Source organism: Phalaenopsis equestris, unplaced genomic scaffold (genome assembly GCF_001263595.1).
Source record: "Phalaenopsis equestris unplaced genomic scaffold, ASM126359v1 Scaffold000428, whole genome shotgun sequence".
Lineage (NCBI taxonomy): Eukaryota > Viridiplantae > Streptophyta > Magnoliopsida > Asparagales > Orchidaceae > Phalaenopsis > Phalaenopsis equestris.
In genome coordinates, this window is record NW_018164869.1 from 1,079,243 (window position 1) to 1,098,172 (window position 18,930).

Sequence of the window (18,930 nt, forward strand, 5' to 3'; positions counted from 1 at the left end):
TTTGGTCACAAATGACCTTATAAAGGATTTTCAACAAAAATTGGATGCCAATTTGAGGTCTAAGGCATTCAATTGTTGAGCTTTGGAGTTTTAGCCAATATTGGGGCTAATTTTGGGAATTTTGGATTTAGGCCAAAATCAAATGGATTTGAGGCTTCATCAAGGCCAATTGATGGTTAATTTTGATGTGTAAGAATGTTGTAAAGATTTTGCAATATTAATTTAGACCAATTGACTAGGCTATAGGTTCAATTGAATGAGATTAAGTCTTATGGTCAAGATTGGGGTTTTGACTCAAGTCAAAATTGAGCTCAAATCATAGACCAATTGAGCCTGGATTTGGTTTAGTTTGGTCATATCAAAAGTGAATTTGAGTTTAGGATGGGAATTGCGGTCAATTAAGATCAAATTGATAGACATTTGGGATGGATTTGGGGAATTTTGGGTTAAAGATAGGCAATTTGAGAATTTTGGTTAAAGATTGTCAAATTGGTCAAATTGGGTCATGTGGTAGTTGAAAGAAATAAAATTGGGAATATTTTGGATTTATTGAAATTTTTTGAGAATTTTAGAATTTTTGGGATTTTGGGTTAAAGGAGGGTCCCAAGGGCATTTAGGTAATTTGGGGGTGTCTGGGGAAAAAGACCTAAGATGAGCATTTCAAGTAGAATTAGATAGATATCGATTCTAAATGAACTATGGATCAATGAAATCCTCATTTTGGGTTCTTATGTATTGGTTTTAGCCAGGGTATTGTGGGGATATTGTGTACCTTAACTCCAAACCAACACCTAGGGTCAATCCTAAGGCCAAGTAGTCCTATAGGAACTCTTCTTGAGTTTTCTCATAATGATCTTACCTACTAATTGTAAGAGGTTAGGATCAATATGTGAAACTTCAAGTTGAGTAAAGAGAAGAGTTTTTTTTTAGTTTCTAATGGTGAGGGTACCTTTTCTAGTTTTCTAAGACTAGTCAGTAGGAAAGTCCTATGGCTAGACCTAGGCTACTAAAGAAGTTTCTAAACCTCAACCAAAAGTGAGGTCAACAGTGCTTCATAGCATTTTGAGCATCAAGTGATAGATGTCAAGTGGTTGAATATGGATGGTTGTTATTAATGACTATAATTGGATGACAAATGTTGTGTAGCGGTTTTAAGCTAACATAGTTAAGTGATGAATATTTAGGATTTTAGTTTCATTATGCAAGCCACAGAGCTACAACTGATATATGAAGATTAACAATTATAGTTATGCACTAAAAGTTGAATAGTTATAGTCAGATGTTAAAACTCAAAGAACAGTAATATCGAGAAGGAGATCATTCATTTGCTTATGTGGGACTGTGGTTGAATGACTGCGGTTGGGTGATTGAGGCTATGTAGTTAAGTTCAAGCAATAGTAGTCTTCATAAAAAAGATCAGATGATATTTGTCATGTGATGCACATATAACAAAAGTTCATTGATGTTGGACGAGTGCTCGTGATATGATGAATGTGGTTGGCCATGGTGGTTAGGTGGCATTGTCTCGATAATGATGAATTAATAAAGATGGATGGGCACAATGATCTAGCAGTGGTGATTATATCTCGGTTGATGTGTGACAATAGCTCAACAACAATGGGGGTGATAAAATGACTATGATAATTCAACGGTGTTAGCTAGGCAAGAGTACTTGTGGAAATCTGACAACTATATATTGCCAGACAATGGTTGTATGACAATGGTAATAGCCTAGTGGTGGCAATCTGACGGTAGTGGACAGATATAGCTCAAGTATCCTCCCATCATCAGAGCTCTATTGAATCTATCCTTTAGATTCAAGCTTATCTCTTTCATGTGAAGAGTGTGGTTCTATTTAAAAATTTTGAGTACAACATTTTCTATAAATGTCATCATAATCAGCCACTCTATTGGACGATCCAGAAAGATTTCTTCGTTCTTATAGAGGTTTTTGGATGTATGAATGCTTTAATGATGTTAAAATAAAAAAAAATGCTTAGGCCCATTCGACTCTTCTCATTGAACAACTAGATTTGACTAAAAACTCATAAAATTTGTACATCATCCAATCATCTAATTGGACCATATAATTATTTGGTGTTGTTGGTTAGTTTTGTTAAGTAATATTGATTAATCTATCCAATATTGAGAAGAACCAAACTTAATGAATTATCTGTTCTAAGAAGTAGACAAATTTGAAGAATATCTTATGCATTACCATGTATTGTCGTGCAGAGAAACGCAGGTCAGAAGAAAAAAGTGAATTTTATATGTTTATCTCTCTAAATTTCCACCATTTGAGTCGCTGCAAATCTGGACACAACACAACCACTAATTTTTTTACATAACAAGGTATATTTATAAATAAAAAATTAAAAAATCTAGCCTCCATTTTGCACAAAAAATAAAAAGATAAAAAAGTAAAAATAAAAGGTAAAAGAGTCAACTCCACCCATTACTCTAATATTCCGTTCGGGGCAGTTTATAAGTGCGGCGGCGTTTTTAACCAACCATTACTCTAATATTATCGATTCAATTTTTCGATTAAAGGTCCGTTTGTGGCAGCTTATAAGTGCGGCGGCGTTCGCCTAATCGTTTGGTTTGCGCGTTTTTGAAAACGTTGCCTACAGTATTTGGGTTTCAGGATAAGTTGTTTATCCTGAAATAGATAAGCTGTTGCCCTAAACGGGCCCTAAGTAGCACTACTCTGAGAAGAAATTACTTGAAAATTGATATGAATTTAGTTTTTAAATCATTTTTTAATATATTTTTTACGATCTAGTCTGAATTATTGCTGAACTTTTTTGATGTAAAGGAAAAAAACAGTAATTAATAAATCTTTATTATTGATACAAACATTTAATGTTCCAAAATCTCACTTTAAATACATCGAATGTTTCCTAAGGAGGATTTATTCTTAAGAGTAATTTAATAAGTATTTTACGTGCTAAAATGATTTAAAATTAATGGCGCACATGTTTCTATTTTAATTTTATAAAATTAAATTCATTCTTAAAATTAGGCTTGTAAAACCAGCTGAAGACTAGCTAGCCTAGGCTTAGCTCGTGTTCAGCTTATTAAAAAAATATTATTGCTCGTGTTTGGCTCATTTATATTTCGAACACAGAAAATCTGTTATTGTTCGGCTAATTTGCTTAGCGAGTTAAACACGAGTTGTTCGCAAATAAAGAGTCGTTTTGACAATCCTAATCACACAGTCGTAGGATGTTAAGGGTTTGAGAAAAAATTTAATCTTATTGTTTAGATTAAAACATCATTTAAATATAATTTAAAATATTTTAATTCTACTTTCTTAATTAATAATTTTAATTTATTATAAATCTTTGTAGTATTGCCACGTACTTTGATTAACTGGTCGGACATCTGCTTGTCAGTTGTAAGTCCTCTATGGACTGGGGTTCGATTCCCCCCGAGTATAGGGCATGCTATTCTAATTATTTGGCGCATGAAAAATGGTTGGGGCTCGTATAATAGTTTGCAATTATATCTTTCTTTTTAATATATATATAGTTGATGAGTAATTTTGTGCTAAAACGAGCCGAATATGAACAAACAAATCTTGTTCGAGTTTGGCTTGTTTTCATATAGAGCACAAAAAGTCTTTGTATTCAACTCGTTAATTTAACAGACGAATAGAACAAAAGTTTTTCACGAACAACAAATTGTTTTGACTACCAAACTTAAAACTCATCCAATCTATTATTTTATTCTTTAAAAATATAATTTAAAAAATTCTATTTTATAAATATTTGTTGAGACAAATAAATTTATAGTAATTCATTCACCTAAAAAAAGGGGCCAAATGCATACAAACCATATAGTTTTTATAAATTTATCTTTCTAATATCTAAATTGTATACAAATATTATTTTTACTGGTTTTATAAAAATGAAATACATCATTTCAGCTCTATAAATAAAAACATCAAAACTTGGTCGTTAGATGTATAAATACATAAAGATCGTATTACGAAATACCCAAATAGTCCCTCGATTCGCGTTAAAAGATGAGTGGTCCCGTCACGGTCTCGTACTTAGAATAGCGGAACCTCCACGTGTCTCCCAGCGAAATAGCCGGAGGACGAGCGGTGACCGGAGGCACCGCGATGGCAGCTAAGGATAACGGCGGTCGCCCGTCACGGGATGCGCTTCGCTGTAACATGTCTTGATTCAGGAAAGAATCCGCAAAAGGGAAGGGAGAGGCGTGCAATTTACTCACGTGAAACGAGGGTATTTCGGGAAATTCAAAAATTTTGTATTTTTTCTTGGTTCTACATCAATTTTTGCTATGGTTATTTGGGGTGATTACTGATTGGTCTGTCAAAACGTCTCTTTGTTCGTGAACAGCTCGTGTTTGGCTCTTTCGCTAATCTAACGAGCCGAATGAGCCGAACACGAATAATATCGTTCACGTTTGACTCGTTTTGACTCGAAATACTACTACTATTTTTAAAAATTTTAATTGACTACAAGGCTACAAAGATTTATAGTCAATTAAAAGTATTAATTAAGAAATATAATAAAAATTATTAAATTAGATTCAAATGATAGTTTAAATATTGTCCGAATACTTAACATCTTATGACTACTTGATTAGGGTTGTCAAAACGATTCTTTGTTCATGAACGGCTCGTGTTTGGCTAGCTAGAGCCGAACACAAACACACTTTTTGAACTCGAAATATAAATGAGCCGAACACGAGCTAAGCCTGGTCTCGGCTGGTTTACACCCCTGATGAGATATTTTGAGGTTATTTTGATGTATGAGTACGTGACAGGGCATGGGGTTTTAGTATATTATTTCAAATTTTGATGTTTAAATATTTTATTTTTGTCCGTGGTAGTGATATTCTGCATTTTATGCTTGTAATTTAAATAACATGTTGACATGAGATGTCCATGTGAAAAATATCAAAGGGAATACATACACGTGGATAGCTATTAAGGGAGCGTTTGGAAGGATTTATTAACTAGATGGATGAGATTGTGGGCTTTTTGAGGAGATTATCCATTGGGGACAATGGATTTTTAACAACCTGAAGGTTTGGGGCGGTGATGCGGCGTCGCATCGTAGTTTTGTCTGTTTAGAAAAATTGTATTTGGACTATTTTTTCAAAAAGCTGTCGCTGACATCAGTGTTTTCCAACCGATCCTGATTTGATGCGAAGACAGTTTTCTTGCTGCAGTTTGACTTTTCAAAATTTTAAAAAAAAAATTATAATAGCTATCACAACTTTTTGAACATTATATTATCTTTCAGCAGCTTCACAGTTATTTTATAAGAAGTTGCAACTATCACAAGCAACCCCTTGAGGAATTTAAGTGAGTCAATTATAATTCTTAGTGGGTGAAATTTGACTTTGAGGGATAACAACATTTTGTAAGCACACCATGGTTCTTTAAAATTACACATTGGCCTTTAGCAAGTGCACCATGACCTTAATGAGTTCAATATGCTTTTGATGAGTTCAACGTAATTAATAAGTTTAAAGTGAATAATTCAAGTTCGACCTTACCAATGTGTTATTATGATTAGCAAGTTCACTATAATTTTGGGGACTTTGTAATGATTCAGATGCATTCAACATCATTGATGAGTTCATATTGAACCTTTGAAGTCTATAATGAATCTAAAGAGGCCCTAATTTTATCATTCTTGTCAAACTGTCTACTTTAAACCTTGAATTATATTGGCTTGAACCAAGCCTACCGAAAATTTAAATGTACATTTAATTTTCCTATTCTCTTATATCCTTAAAAAGTGATTTATAAGAAGATAAAAAGAATCATTAACATAAAACAAAATTATCAATCTGACAATTTCTCATAATAAACCTACAAATCTTCCACCCAACAATTGAGTTAGTGTTGAGAAATTAGGGCGAAGAAAAACAAAAATCGACACAAATTCAGAAGAACGCAAAGATTTAACGAGGTTAGGCAAAGATGTCTACGTCCTCGGGAGCAGAGTGGTGAAGTCCTTTCAAATATCAGAAAAGAGATTACGGAATTTGAGGTGACACCTAGGGTTACATACAAGGCTATTTATAACCTTAGAAAATCCTAGAGTACAATATGTAATTATCAAATTACCACTGTATCTCACCCCCAACCCACATAAGGAAACTCCCCTGATTTGGACAGAATCTTTAGCTTTGCACTGCTCATATCTAACAAATCTCCACCTTAGCGAATATCTAGCTCCTTAGAAGAAATACGTCGTGGAGTTTCTTACATACCAGAAGTAGGTTGGGCCACCATGCTTCTCTAGCAACTGCAAACATTTAACAAGTCCAAGCAATGCAAGAACTTGTTGATAGTAACTAGCTTAGTCAGTATACCAGCTGCATTTTCATTAGTATGAACCTTCTGCAATAGTATCTCACCAGAAGCAATCACTTCTCTGATCTTGTGATACCTGACATCAATGCGCTTGGTTCTTGCATGGTACAGCTGGTTCTTAGCCAGATAAATATCACTCTGACTGTCACAATGCAACTGAACTCTACCTTGCTCGAAGCCCAGTTCCTTTACTAGCCCAGCAAGCCATTAGGCTTCTTTCGTATCCTCAGCTACTGCTCAGCTACTGCCATGTACTCAGCTTCAGTTGCAGATAATGCCACAATAGATTGAATTGCTGATTTCCAACATATAGCCCTCCACCAAGAGTAAACACATACCTAAATGTAGACCTTCTGTCATCCAAATCACCAGCATAATTAGAATAAACGTACCCCACAACTGAAGGATCATCTTGATGACTGCCAAAAATAATTTCATGTCCTACAGTACCCTTCAGATACCTAAAAAATTCACTTGACTGCTTCCCAATGTCGGCTTCTAAGTTTAGACATGTATTTGCAAACTTGACTAACAACATGAACCAAATCAGGACGAGCACATACCATTGCATATATCAAGCAGCCAACTGCACTGGCATATGGAACCTTTATCATGTCTTTGATTTCTGTATTTGTCTTAGGACACTGTTTTAAAGAAAGCTTAAAATGATTTGCCAAAGGAGTGCTTACAAGCTTTGCTTTGCTCATCTCAAACATGTCCAGCACTTTCTCAACAAAGCCTCGTTGAGATAAACATAATCGTTCTGAGCCTCTATCTCGATGAATCTCCATTCCAAGAATCTTCTTCGTAGGACCCAAGTCTTTCATGTCAAATTTTTGTCTTAATAAAGCTTTCAAACCACAGACATCATTCAAATTCTTTGCAACAATCAGTATATCATCAACATACAACAACAGAAAAATAATAGAACGCTTATCAAGACTTTTCACATAAACACAATAATCATACTCACATCTCTTGTAGCCAATCTGAATCATGTAGCAGTCGAACCGCTTGTACCATTGTCTTGGAGACTGTTTCAACCCATACATCGATTTTTTTAACCTACAAACCAGATTCTCCTGTCCAGGTTGAGTGAACCCTTCTGGCTGCTCCATGTAAATCTGCTCCTCTAGATCACCATGCAAGAAAGCAGTTTTTAAAATCCATCTGCTCCAAATGCAAATCCCAAATGGCTATTAATGCAAGCACTGTCTTGATTGAAGTATGTTTGACCACAGGAGAAAGATTTCATCATAATTTATTCCCTTCTGCTGTGAAAATCTCTTTGCTACCAGTCAAGCTTTGAATTTTTTCCCTTCTTTTTCTGATATTGTTGGTTTTCTTTTGTACACCCATTTGCACCAAATAGCCTTCTTTCCCTCAGGAAGCTGAACTAGCTCCCAAGTGTGATTTTTTTGCAAAGACTTCATCTCCTCAATCATTGCAGCCATCCATTTCTCTTTCTCCTTACTAGTGATAGCTCCTTGAAAAGTGGTTGGATCATCGCTGCTGATGAGAAGTGCACAAGAGACGAAGTCTTCAAAACCCAATCTGTTATGAGGTCTTATATTGGTGCGTCTATGTCTATCTCTGGCTAGATTATAATTTTGCAGATCATCTGGAATGGAATCACCAGGTGTTGGGTTTGAACATTCAACTCTCTCAGTTGTTTCTAGATGTTGTTCTAAATCCATCTGCACTGCATCTGAATTGGAACTGTTCCCTTGCACTTTGTCTTGATTATGTTGTAACATGGACTGTTCATCAAAAATTAAAGTTCATCAAAAATTGCATATATGCTGATCACCATCTTCTTTGCAATCGGATCTCAAAACTTGTATTCTTTCACACCTTTCTTATAGCACAGAAAGATGCACTTCTTAGATTTTGCATCAAGATTTGATATTTCATCTCCTGGTATATGCACATAAGCATGACAACCAAAAATCCGTAAATGATCAAACTTAACTGGTTTACCTGTCTATACCTCTTCTGCGACCTTGTCACCCAACAATTCCTGAGGTGATCTATTGATGAGATAAAATGTTATATTCATAGCCTCTGTTCAGAATCTCTTAGGAAGCCCTACATTCAGACTCAAACATTTTTCCCTTTCAATTAAGGACTTGTTCATTCTTTCTACCAAATCATTCTGCTGTGGTGTTTTGCGCACTAAAAAAATGCCTCTGAATCCCATGCTCCTCACAGAACTTCTGAAATTGTCAATCTGTGTACTCTGTGTCATTATCAGATCTCAAATACTTGATCTATCTGCCAATTTGGTTCTCCACCTCAGCTTTCTACAGTATGAATTTAGAGAAGACTTCAGATTCTTACTTGAAGAAATACACCCAAAATTTCCTGAAAAAATCATCAATAAAAGTAACAAAATACTGTAATCTTCCCAATGATGATTCCCTGGTATGGCCCCATACATCAGAATACACATAATCAAGAATCCTTTCAGTTTTATGTTTTCCCATCATAAAACTGACTCTAGTTTGTTTTCCAAGAACACAGAACTTACAAAGATCGAGCTTGCAACTTTTAACACCATGCAATAGATTTTTTCTATGCAATTCTGTCATCCCATGTTTACTGAGATGACCGAGACACATATGTCATAGCTTTATACTATCATCATCTGACTCCATAGAATGAACTTCACCTACAACTGTACTCCCCAACAGTTTGTAAATATTACCTGCAGTTAACTTTCCTTTTATCACAGTCAGTGCACCCTTAATAATTCTGATGGTTTCCCTATCCTCATCTGCCTTAGGAATGAAACAATTTCTATGTAAAGTGCCTAAGAAAATCAAATTCTTCTTCAGATCTGAAATATGTCTGACATCACATAATGTTATAACAGTGTCAACATGCATCTTAATCATGAATTCAGGAATACCAACAATATAATATTGCAGCATCTATTATCACCTGAATAAACTAAGTTAGAATTAGTTGACCTGTATGAAGTAAACCACTTCTTATTATGTGTTATGTGATAAGAGCATCCTGAGAATTCATGTATCTATGAACTGAGTTGATAAAACTGAAAGCATATCGTCATCACTGCAATCTGAATTATCACTCTGCACCACATTTACAGACTTTGATGATCCATCACTTTTCTCCCCAGTCTGTTTCTTGAGCTTTAGACAATCTCTCTTCATATGACCTGACTCCTTGAAATTGTAGCAATGAATTGTTTTTTTACCTTTGGACTTGGATCTAGAATTTTGCCGTCTAAAACCCTCTTTCTCTCTCTTCCTTCCACGATCCTGCTTACTCTTAACATATAAACTGTCGCCGTGAGAGCATTCCCCTGCATTCAGCTTCCGCTGGTTGTGAGCCAGCAATGCTACAGTAATCTCATCAGCTTTCATAGTTTCTTTATCGTGTGTAAGAGTAGTCACCAGGTGTTCATAGAAAGAAGACTGTGAATACAACAGAATCATTGCTCGGTCTTCATCCTCAATATTCACAAAAAGCCATGACAGGTCTGTGATTATTTGATTGAAGTCATTAACATGTTATGGCAGATCAGAACCTTCTTACATCTTCAGCTCATACAGCTTTTGCTTCCGTTACAATTTATTTGTCAGAGATTTAACCATAAACTGAGTTTCCAATTTCTTTCATATCTCCCCTGGAGATTTCAGATTCATCACATGATACATAACTTCATCTGTCAGACATAAGCGTATAGTTGCTGCCTCTTGTTGTTGCAATTCTTCCTATTCTTCATCCTCCATGACATCTGGTTTTGCTGCCCGCAAAGCTTTTAAGATTCCTTATTGAACCAACAAATCTTTTACTATTATTTGCCACAATCTGAAGTTACCAGTTCCATCGAACTTCACCACCTCAAATTTTGCTCAAGAAGTTGTCATTTAAAATTGATCCTATAATAAATTATTCTGCAAATTCTTGCTCATAATCTTTTCAAAAAGAAAGAAGGATTAAAAAATTCCCTCAATTAAGTTGACTTAATTAAGTTTTCCAAAAAAACAACAGATTTATTTTTTTTAAAGAAAAGATTGAAATATTTTCTTAATTAAGTCCCAATTAATAAAAATGTTTTCTTTAATTAATTGAATTTCAAAAACTTTCATTTTTCCCGCAGCCTTCAGCAAATAAAATCTTAATTAAATTTCCTTAATTAAATATTTTCTTTAATTAAACATTTCCTTTCTCTAGAGATTCCCTACCTTCCAATTTTTCCAGCAAAACAAATAATTTCCTCTCCGCTGAAATATTCCTTATATTTCCTCTCTGCCTCCAGCAAAAGAAATAAAGATTCCTTCTATTTCCTCTTAGCCTCCAGCAAAGGAAATAATTTCAGCAAAGGAAAAAAAAATCTTCTGAAGGAATATTCTTCCAATCTTTCCTGGTTTGTTCGCCCAGCAGCCTCCGAAGCGTGAACCGAGCCTCCTGATTACGTCGACTTCTCTCGTGAATCCAGCCTCTTCCACCCAATGCCTCCACCTTCTAACACCAATCGTCCGAAACTACTTGCGGAAGCAGAAGAAGTTCTGAAAAGTCGCACCTTCTTGGAAGAAGCACTGTGCCGAATCTGAAGCCCTCGATCCGGAGTTTGTCGCAAAAAAAAACTCCTCACGCAGCCGCAAATAGCGTCGCGAGTTGCTGAGATTCGCGAAACCCGCACCCTGCTCTTCCTCCGCCGCCGAATCTTTTTCCTGCCCATGAACTAGGCTCTGATACCACTTGTTGAAAAATTAGGGCGAAAAAAAACAAAAATCGACACAAATCCAGAAGAACACAAAGATTTAATGAGGTTCGGCAAAGATGCCTACGTCCTCGGGAGCAGAGCGGAAAATTCTTTTTAATATTCAGAAAAGAGATTACAGAATTTGGGGTAACACCTAGGGTTACATACAAGCTTATTTATAACCCTACAAAACCCTGAAGTATAATATGTAATTACCAAATTACCAATGTACCTCACCCCCAACCCACATAAGGAAACTCCCCTGATTTGGACAAAATCTTCCGCTCTGCTCCAGAATCTGTCCCTTTATGGTTTATGAGCCATATCTAATAGTTAGAGATTGAATGATTTTTTTTATTCTATTTGTTACTTGTTTCTACATCTTCAAATATTTTTCAAAATAAAGGTAATAAGCTTTCAAATATTTTTCAACATAAACGTATTGAGCTAAATACACTTTTAAGGTTTGAATGATTATTTTGGTTCATTGATACTTATGCAAATAAATTTCATAAGAATATTTTTTTCTATAGCTCTCCTAATTTTTATTTGACTTTTTTTCATTGATATATCCTTATATAAGTTATCACTTTGGGTGAATATATACTTTTTGTTTTCATGAGGATAATCATTTAAACTCACCAACTAGGATAAACTCATTCTTTACATGATATGAATCTTATCATATGACAAAAATTTATATTTTAGGGGTAGTCACTTTTGTCTTAAGGGTTGTTCGATTAACTACAAAAAGAGTGCATTGCATTCCTTCGCATGGATTTTGAAAATTCTTGCATTTGTTTGAAAGATATCCAAATGCAATGTAAATTAATAATATATTTAAAATTCTTTCCTTAGTTTATTTGCAATGTATTTAGAATTTTTTAGATTTGAACTAATTCCAATCGCACCTCATTATATATAGGGTTGTCAGTGGTAGCCACCCCCTACCACCACTAATGGCATTGGCCATTGCCCGCCACCGACCACACGTCTGTCCCTTCTGCACGCCACTCAATGTTATCACCGTTGTAATCTACCACAACTTGTCATTGTCACCACTATTGTCTGCTTGAAAATGCCATCTGCCATTAGTCCATGTCTGTCATTTGCTCGTTGGTTGCCCATCTTCATCATGTTACTATACTTTTTTTAGTACTTAGTATTAGTTTATACTCAATGCAACTTAAAGAATATTAAGTTTATATTTGTTTATGGAGAAGTGCAAATCTTACTCAAAAAAATCATTAGATCTTTCTAGGATAAAAAGTAGAATAATGGAAGAAATGAGATAGAAAATAAAATAGATGTTTGACAAGAGAAGTTGTTTAGTGAAAATTTATTCATCATAGCCAAAAACTTTGATTACTTTCATGTTTTATGACAATAATGTTTTATGAGCTCTCATTTGAAGGTTTGGGTTGCTATAAATATTCATATAAAAATTTTTTAAAATGATCGATTTTAATTTCATAGACACTTGTGAGCAATAATCAAGATTCTAAAAACTCCATGTAAGGGATTGTATTGATGAGTGCTTCAAATGCTTTTAAGGTAAAGCAGATGTGTTCATTGACTAAACAAGAAAAGGTCACCAAGCATCTCTATGAAATATACAACAAACTTGTTGTGGTGCATTAAGTTTTAGAAGGGTAGATCCATGGATAGATTTGGGCAGCATGCCAACATGTACTAGAGTGTAGTGAGCAAGAATTTAGAGGAAGAAGAAAATTAAAGAGAGATTATTAAATTTAAAATATATTCTCATTTTTCTATGGATATAAAACTATCAATCTTGGTACAATTTTATGTATATATATCAAAATAAATAAATAAAATTAGAATATAAATAATTAAAAACAAAAGAATGTTTTAAAAAGAAATTAAAATTCTAAATGTGCTAAATATTACCTCTAGTGTCATTATGTATATTTAAAAATTTATATGAAGATGTTACTTACTCAAATTTTTTTTATAATTAGAATTAAACCTTAGTTTTTTTTTTTTTTGTACAAAAAAACTAACATTGCTATTATTATGAACTGATCAATCAGATTCGATTAACGTCTCTTAATTACAAATAATATGCACCCCACCCCCTGCTTTTAATTTATTTTCTCTGTATTAGATATTTTATAATTAAGAAATATGAATCAAATAATAAGATTAAAGAATAATAGAATAATGTTAAAATATATGTATACGTAATTGATACTTTTCTATAATTATAATGATTTTGGTGCCACCAATAACATGTTGTTGTTGTTGTTGTTGTTGTTATTATTATTGAGTTATTATTGAAAGATGAAAATATTTTTGCTATCTTATTGTATGGCTGAAAATGAGTTTCTTTAAGAAGGAAAGCTAAAGTGCTAAATGAACCTCGTGGGCTTAATGGATTGTGCTCACCAACCATGCACTTAATGGTCTAGCGCTGACCAGGCCAATCATATCCGTTAGTCGTACATATGGATGTGATAAGCTATAGAGTTCTTTGTCGACCAGAAGGATCTCACAAGTATCTCTAAAGCATGTCAGCATTCCTAAGAGTTCCTCAAAATGAATTTATCATCTTTTAATCTTCAAGTGAGTTCTTTCAGTTGAGTTTGCTCAAACTGTCTGAGTTCTTATTCCAAACTCGCATGAATTTGTTAGACCTTCCCACCAAGATTGTCAACAACTACTTGGCTACACGACCAAGCTCAAATTGCCTTAAAGATAGAAGGAAGAGAGCTCCAATTTTTTAACATACAAATCACCATTTATAACACGGAAATCCACACCAGTAATTTTTTCGATAACGAGTATGTTCATGCTCCATATTATATGTGGCCCAAGAACCTAGTTTAATATTTTACTCTTTAGACCCCTATGTGGGTACATAGGCACCATAGCATAAAAATAAAAAAGAAAATTGTAATAGGGAGGGAGATATTAGAACTCTCGATTTTCACGCGCATACTTGCGATTACTTCCCATAGTCATAGTTGAACCTCGAGAGGAAGGGAAGTCTGAGCTAAGTGGTAAACTCTTGCGACTATTCTTCAATGCATAGTCCATAAAGCTTATTGGTTATGGAATCACTTCAATTGAATATGAATAGAAATGTTTCCGAACAAACCTAATTGGGCAGGGCCCTATTGCGATCATCTCATCCCTCTAGGCATGAACATAAGTTATCAATTCTCTCATTTCGTCATTCTCTCATTCTTTTCGTTGTATGTTATAAAAAACTAAGAGAATCAGAGAAGTAAAAATATATTCAAAAATAAGTTTCCTTAAAGAACAGGAAAGCCAAGTGCTAAATGGACCTTATAGGCTTAATGGATTGAGTCCACTAGCCGTGAACTTAATGGTTTAGCACTGACTAGATCAATCGTACTCGTTAACCAAACTCTTGAACGTGAAGCTAGAGAGCTCATTGTCGCCTAGAAGAACCCCACTAAAAAGACTGTGAATTTAGCTCAAAGATTGTTAATCTCTTGACTATTGATTCAAAGTTAGCTTAGTTCAAGATCAGATCAAAATAAACGAGCCCAGCTATGAGCAAAAAAACTTTATATTAGTATTTTTTTAAGCTAATTTCTACATGGATCGGCTCGAGCTGGCTCAAGATCAGAACGAAGTATTTTTTATCTATAAAAATTATATATAAATAAAATTGATATGACGAGCTATGAGCCAATTTGGAGTTGGAATGGATCCAAATAACCCATTTTGAGCCTTTTTGTTTTAACTTTGAGCTGGATTGAGCTAATTTCAAGCTAGAATTGATCCAAATAACTCAAATTTAAGCTAGCTTGTTTCAATTTTGAGTCGAATAGAGCTCGATTCAATTTCAAGCCGATTTCAATCTGAACTCAATCTATTAGAGCTGTTTTCAAGTTTGCTCCAACTTGACTCGAAATCGACTCATTAACAACCCTACCCACGAGTACCGCCAAAGCACGAAAGTATTCCTGTGAGTTCCTCTGACTAAATTTATCAAGCCTTAATATTCAAGCGGCCTCTTCTAGTCGAGCTCACTCACACAATCCGAGTATTTATTCCAAACTCGCACGAACTGCCTGGACATTCCCAAAAACTCGTCAACAACTACTTGGCTACACTGCCAAGCTCAACAAATAGTTCTTCAACACAAAAGGAAGAGAACTTCAGTCTGTCAACATATAAATTATCATTTATTAACAACATCACAATCCACACCAATAGTTTTGTCGACAATAACCAGCTCAAGTATAAACTAGTTTTCTATTTTATTCTTTAGAATCCAACACAAGCACATAGACTTCATATCATATAAATAAGAAGAAAAGGTGAAAACAAAGGGAGATAGTAGACCTCGCAATCGCTAGACCCTAACTAGACTTTTTTATCATCTCTCTCTCTCTCTCTCTCTCTCTCTCTCTCTATTGAAGAACTCTTAGCTTTTTCTCCCTCCTTCCACAAGATCTCTCTAAAATTATATGAGTTCATGAATTATACAAGATTAAATCTTTTTTTACCTATTTTGTTAAATCTAACCCAACTTGAAGCCAATTTTGACAAATATCCAACCCTAATACATAACCGAATGGAACCGCAAAACTTAGAATTGACCATTTAATGGTTTTGTAGGGCCGGTGATAATAAGAATTAGCAAATAATGAGAATCCCAATACCTTTTCCTAAGCTAGGCCATAAATTTAGCGTCCCTAGCTATAAGTCTAGCCCAATATTTCTAGGGGGTAGTGTGGGGCCCACCTTTTTGATTTATTAAGCGACATTGAAGGAAATTCACAGTTATTACTCTAGATCCTTCATAATCACTTTTTTGCTCTGTTTGATTTCTCCTTCAACGTGTTCATTAATGCGACCCGAGGTTCCATGCCAGGCGCAGATATCGCTGGGAATTTTTATTTTATTTTACTTGTACTTTATTTTTTTTTTTTTATTCGTATGATATTATGTTTATATTTTTGGAACTTGGTGCACTTCTTCCCCGAGTCAAATCATATGACTATCGTCGGTTTTGCTCAAAAGCATGTATTTTCTGTCTGGACACCTGACGTATCTCTACATGCGGTGCAGGTTATTCCTGAGTTGCTTTTAGGGTTATTTCTGGTGTTATTTTAAATAATCCCGAAATAACCCAAAAATAAAGACCGCGGGTTATTTCTGAGTTATTTCGGAATTATTGAAAATAACCAGAAATAACCTGAAAGTAACTCAGAAATACCGTACGCCGCACGTAGAGCTACGTTAGGAGTCCGCACAGAAAAAATTTTTCAATCAAAGAGCTTAAAACCAAATATTATAAGAAAAATTTAAATGCATGTCAGTTAGTTCCTATGTATTCATAAGCTTGAGTAAGTTCGGATTTGATTCGTGTTCGGCTCAATTTATGTATTTGTGTTCGTATTTCACTTAAAATTGACTCGTTAGAGTATAAAATTATTATAATTTTTTTTAAAAAAAAATTTAAATAATAATTTTATGTAATAAAATTGTTTGCATTAATATTTTTATTTCAAACCATACAAAATTGATTAACTAAAAAAATTTTAAAGAATAAATTTGATATAAAATTTTACACGATAAGAATATTAATATTTTTTGGCGAAATAATTATATTACTTCAAAATTTTACTTTCACTAAAAAAAATAAATTTATTATAAATTTTAAAACGTATAATCTAAACAAGCGTACAAGTAAATTCTCAAATAAAAATCAAATATGAATAAAAAAATTGTATTGCACATTTTACATTTGTTATACATACAATTATTTCTTATAAACACCTAAAAATTTCAAAAATATATATTAAATTTAAATCCTATGACTTTGTACTCATTCCTCGACCTTTCTGTTCGACAATCTGAGCCTATATTGATCTTGTACCTGCAATTCTTACTCATGTATTAGAAAAAAAAAATAACTAATTAGAAACGAGAATGAGAGTTAAGATGTAACTATTAATTGAGGCTCAAATTTATGAACTTCTTTCATCCCTTTCATGTAATCAAATATAAGTTTGCAGAGTTTATGTGTCTTCCAAGCATAGTGAAATTAAAGTTAATATCTAAAACATCAACTTAAATTCCAGACAAACTATTGTAATCCTCCATTATGGTTTGCATAGGTGTTGCCTTCCAAAGTGTAAAAGAGTTAGAATAATAATCTTAAGCAATTTTATTTATTCTTATATTCAAACTGGTTGCAAAAACATTTGACATACCAATAATGAGATTTTGTTAATTGTAATCATCATAGCCTTTAGTAACTTCTTAACAAAATAATGAGATTCTCAAAGTAAACCAAACAATTGTACAAGTACAAATGAAAATCAAGTAGCAAGGATTCTTCCAACCAATTCAAATAAGATGGCAACATGAACAATTGGGATGAAAACAATCAGATGACACCATGAATAACCAAGCTTTAAGATGACAACATGCATACACGAGATGACAACATGAAAAATGTAATCATCATAGCCTCTAATAAATGAGAGATTTTATCCATAATAAATTGAAAAGCTATTAGTCAATTCAAATAAGATGACAACATAAACAATCAAGCAGTAAGGATTCTTTCATTTTCAGCAAGACACTAGCGAATATATAAAATGTCATATTTAAAAGAAATTATGATTTAAGATAAGACATAATAAATGGAGCATTATAATTGAGAAAGAATAAAAAAAATACCACCATAGTAATTAATTAACTCACTATTATAAAAATAAGACCCTAAAAATAGAAAAACATAAGCTTGTTGGCTAAGAATAACCCAGTAACTCCCCAAGTATTTAATGTACTATGAAAATCTAAGAATAACATAAGCTTTTCAATTTAAGCTAAGAATAACAGAAGCTAATAATAAAAGAAGCTACTCCCCAGGTATTTAATGTACTATGAAAAGCTAAGAATAGCATAAGCTAAGGATAACCCAACAACATGAATAACCAACCTAAATAAAATGTTAGATTCAGTGCCCCTGTTAGCCAAATAACCCAGTGCTTGTCTGGTTTCAATTTTCAAAGAAATCATAACATGCTTAAGAGTTCAAAATTTTCTACAATGTTCCATGAAAAGGTAAAATAGATGCACAAATCAACTGTGAATTCCCCTCCAATAGAAAATTTAACATAATCGAATTAAAAAATAGTGGTGGCACTAAGATACACACCACCAATTTCCATGAATTCACATATATAACAACTATACTTTGTTTTTTTTACATTTATTCCACCCAAATCATTCATATCACGTAAAAAATACCACCAGTCTTTGAACCTTCCAGCAAATATATAAGGATTGATTGGTATGTATGCATGTAAATAATCCAAAATATTAAAAAAAAACAAAAAAAAAACAAGAGAAGAACCTTATAGTTTGATAAATGTAGCTATCCAATTCTTCAGTAGATTCATCAACTGGCATCAAATTGGTCAGTGCAATAATTTACCATCATTCAAATGAATTAAAGACAATGAGAGAAAAATATCAAGAAACATTCTAAGCAAACCAGCATAATCAAAGGAACATCCTAAATTGTTCCTAAGAATAATCAAGGAACATTTAAAGCCTTGAATACTGTAAGCCATAATCAAGGAACATTATAAGCAAACCATCATAGCTACCCTAATCAAGAAATTAATAGTTAGCACCAGTATGAAGCAGACAAGAAATAATTAAGTACAACACAGATGGCTGAACAAACCAGCCATTGAATAATAATTATCCAAAATAAAAATAAAGTGCATGCAATGAAAAATATAAATGAAATTGCTTCTTCAATCTTTGAACCTTCCTTCTATTTGCTTAAGCAGATTCACTTTAAGATGTT

At 33.6% G+C, this 18,930-nt stretch overlaps 1 protein-coding gene across 1 annotated transcript in view; it reads right to left on the reverse strand.

Annotated features, from left to right (window-relative positions):
• Window positions 1-4,182, reverse strand: part of LOC110027438 (phosphatidylinositol 4-phosphate 5-kinase 1-like) — a 21,946-nt gene extending 17,764 nt beyond the window's left edge. Inside the window, 1 exon segment of the mRNA XM_020728882.1 lies at window positions 4,045-4,182. Coding sequence (XP_020584541.1) covers window positions 4,045-4,182 — 138 coding nt within the window.
• Between the last annotated feature and the right edge of the window lie 14,748 nt (window positions 4,183-18,930).